The 3,956-nt window shown below is 37.9% G+C and overlaps 1 protein-coding gene across 1 annotated transcript; it reads right to left on the bottom strand.

The window, feature by feature from the left end:
- Positions 1 to 3: 3 nt before the first annotated feature.
- Positions 4 to 2,798, bottom strand: LOC127979555 (RPE-retinal G protein-coupled receptor-like; the record flags this gene model as incomplete). The annotated part of the gene is made up of 7 exons (XM_052585088.1): positions 2,673 to 2,798; positions 2,085 to 2,241; positions 1,670 to 1,791; positions 1,313 to 1,472; positions 995 to 1,112; positions 224 to 337; positions 4 to 120 (listed from the first exon to the last, which is right to left on the bottom strand). Coding segments are annotated over exons 1-7 (864 nt in total), but the record flags the coding sequence as incomplete, so codon positions are not given.
- Positions 2,799 to 3,956: the final 1,158 nt, after the last annotated feature.

Genomic DNA, 3,956 nt, shown 5'->3' on the forward strand with positions numbered 1-3,956 from the left:
TTTGTCTGCAGATTTCTGCCCGGTGAGGAACTGCCAGATTCCTCCACGGTAGAACTCGTTCCCGAACGCGTACAGGACGGCGTGGAAGATCGGAGATGTCTTGGCAAGCACTGAAAGAACCTAGAGGACCAGACGACCGTCATCAGAACTGAGATCAACGTGAGAACAATGATTTATCAAACCCGTGAAAGATTTGAAAGACCACCAGTGTTTGTTCTCTTACCATTCTGAGCTTTGGTGAAATGAGGCTAACGTTCTCGAAGCAGGCGTATGTGCACAGCAGAAGATACGGACCCCAGCAGAACAGCAGCGCTTTCAGAGGTAACCCTGTGTTAAACTGCAGGACAGAGAGGAGAAGCTGACACTAAACCCCAACACACACACACACACACACGCACGCACACACACACGCACACACACACACTCACACCATTCACTTCTCAAATCATGCTTTTATCTAAAACATCATGAAAAACTAGAGCAGAAATCTGCTGCTTGCGTGGCTTAAAGCACACAGAATGCTGAGCGTGTGGCTGATTCGTGTCAGTCTCGCTGCAGATGAACTCGTTTGTGCTGCTCTAACGAGTGTCTAGCGCTGATTAACTGCTGACAGGTAGTCACAACCAGATTATTAACACTAAACTAGTAGCTGTTAATGGTGAGTTGGTTCACGCATCAGAGACGTGCCTCTCTTCCGAGGATGCAGAGTTATACACAGCCTCATTACAGCATATAAAACTGGTTCAGTGTGCTATACAAAATGCATCTCTGATTATACGCAGGTTATAAAAATTGATAATTGAAATTTACTACATTATAGGGTACAGCAATTACTTAAAATGATAAATAACACACACACACATATATATATATATATATATATATATATATATATATATATCAAGTGAATCATACTAGGTGACAGCAAAGTTCGGGCAATGAAAATACATTGTGTCTCATTGTAGCGTATGTTTGATAAGCAGTGTGTGAGTACCTTAAAGTGGTGTGTCTTTTTGAAATAAGCATAGATGGAATTGTAGGACGACTGCAAAACCATAACAGGGAATGCTAAATACAGTAAAGTGATGGACACCATGTAGGTGATGTAACTCCTGAAGAAGACAGAGAAGAAAACAACGTATTACTCTTGCAGGTAAATTCACACATGATATTTACAATCATCAGTAGTCGTGTCCAGGCAGGACAGACATTGTCCAGATTTCTCCTAATGTGGTTTCTGATTAGTAATGTGCTGTTCACTCAGAAACTAGAGTGAAGTATGTTTGCGTTCTCCTCTGTGAGATGGATGTACCGGTCTCCTTGTGTGTAGTCGAGCGTACAGCAAGTTTTCATCGGCTCAAAGTCAAAGACGCCCCATCCAATGGCCGGCAGCGGCAGGAGCGCCCAGAACACGGCCAGGATCCAGATGATGGTGCTGATGGTCATAGACGTGCTCCAGAACATCTTCTGCTCTGGAAACAAACTCATCGATTTACAGCCAGTCAGATGAGATATAAAATATAGTATAACATGATCCTAAAACCCACTAAACCTGGGAAAACTACTGAAGAATTGAATACAAGCCTTACAGAAAGAAGAGTACAACTAATGTCTTGCGTATAATAAAGTGTCATTTTATGTATGGCATATGTTCTCTGTTTATTCTCACTAGTACAGTACTGATGATATCTGTCCCAAGCAATGGCAGCCAGAAAACAGACGGCGGCGAGGATCGACACCATTCCCTGAAAAGCGTGAATCTGGCAGCCCTCCGACCCAAACGGCCAGTATCTTCCAGAGTTCAGAGAAACACAGACACACAGGTGTTTAAATATTTATACATATTAAAACTATGTATTCTTTTGTGTCCAGCGGTTGTATTTCATGCAATCTTTTGTTTCAGTTCTAATTCCTTGTTTGCAATAACACCAATAAGTTATGTGAGAAATAGTCATCACACATATAATTCATTTTAATTTATTTTGCCATATCTTTTCACACAATTTTAAAAGTTGCTATTTTGCTATAAAGTGTAAATTGGTGAAGATTGTGTGGATTGCTGCTGTGGTTTGGGTCAGTCTCACCTCAGGTAACTGGCGTAAGCAGCCACTAAACAGTTAATATTGAGGCTCAGGTCGGCCACGGCCAGGTTAAAGATGAAGAAGTTATTGGGCGTCTGCATCTCCCGGATTCTGAGGAACGCCATGATCGAGATTAAATTAAGAAAGAAACCAAGAAGACCTAGAAGAAAATATTCAGATATTCAGACTGAACAGAATTCATAACACTGTGCACCACATACAAGAGCAATCATAACTAAATATTATATTCAATGCTTTTAGAAGAATGAAGTCCACAGTAATAAAGAAGTATCAGTAAGCACCACAGTGATCAGATCAGATGCCATCAATCATTACACCATGAACCGACTATATTTGCTTTTCTTTTTTTTCTAATTCAGAAACTATTTACATATTTTACCCCCAATAAGAGGATAGATCCGCCTTCACTAATCAATCAGACATAAAGAACCTTTTCATGTTCGTCAATACATTCATCAGTGAAGAGCTATCCAGCACTGATGAATGGATGAACTGATGGATTGATGGATTGATGGATTGATTGATTGATTGATTGATTGATTGATTGATTGATCAATCAGCAGTACTCACCGCCCACCAGCAGCACAGAGCCGAAGGCGAACATGTCAAAATCACTAAATCCCTCCGGTAACACGTATAAAGCCATTGTCCAAGACACTTCTCACTGCTGAGCGCTGTGTTACAGAGCGAGACTTTATATGTGTTTATTCCTTCTGAAAGCACGTGTGAGATTTAAAGCCTAGTCTGAAATCCCTGCAAGAATGTTTTAATACCCCAAAAGTTTGTGAAATCAGATCCGCATCGCTCGCTCGACCTCAGATCACAGTCCTCCATATACAACTCTCTGACAAATAACAGTGCATGCTTATACAAAAATGTATTATAATTGGTAATTATAATTATAATTGGTTGTCCTGTTCATCTTAAAACACATTGATTTAATTAACTTTTATTGTGTTATGTTTGAAAAATGTATATTCTGAATGAAATTAAATCGTTGCCATGATATTAGAAGTGAAAACCAAGTAACATCACAGAATGTTTGAGGTATAATGTGGTGATCTGACTGCACTAGGTCCCAGTGCACACGGCTGTAATTAGGAAACGAATTCTTGGGTAATAACATACATACACTGTACCACACTTCAGTGTTCAGCATTTGTGCTCTCTCCTCAGGAGCAGTCACGTGTTGTTTCCCCGGATCCTTTGAGAGAAGTGTCTCTTAAAGAATAACTTTAACAGTAAACTATAAAATATGTATATAAATGCCTCATCATGAGCTCTGTATTAATACATTTACAAATGAATAAAAATGAATAAAGTCAATTATGTCAATGAAGTATTTATTAAAACTGGCAGAAAGACATTGCAAGGCTTTTACTGGTAAAATAAAAATTTCAGTCTTTCAACAGTTAAAATCTTATCATAAAAATAACATAGCATCACAAATAACTACAAATACATGTTTACAAAATAAGCCATACTCCGAGTAGAACATTAACTTTCTATAAAAATGAAGGTCAATCAACAGAATTTGTATAATTTTTGTAAAAAAAAAAAAATGTTTTAAAGAAAATTATAAAAAATAAAATGCTGGAATCAACATTAAATCACAAATTCTGTTGTTTGAGCTTATGTTCTATTAAATTAAGAATATTCAAAATCAAATGCTTCCTCAGTATTTTTTTTTTTTTTCTTTTCTGTTTTTTTAATCAGGCTAACTTGTCCAGTCGGGGATATAAAGATGTCTTTCACTTATTATAGTAAGGCGTCTGGTCAGTATGGGACAGTTGAACACATATAAACAAATGAAATTTCATATTTTGCTGTTTATTTCGACAGATAGTAGTTACT

Source organism: Carassius gibelio, chromosome B19 (assembly GCF_023724105.1).
Source record: "Carassius gibelio isolate Cgi1373 ecotype wild population from Czech Republic chromosome B19, carGib1.2-hapl.c, whole genome shotgun sequence".
NCBI lineage: Eukaryota > Metazoa > Chordata > Actinopteri > Cypriniformes > Cyprinidae > Carassius > Carassius gibelio.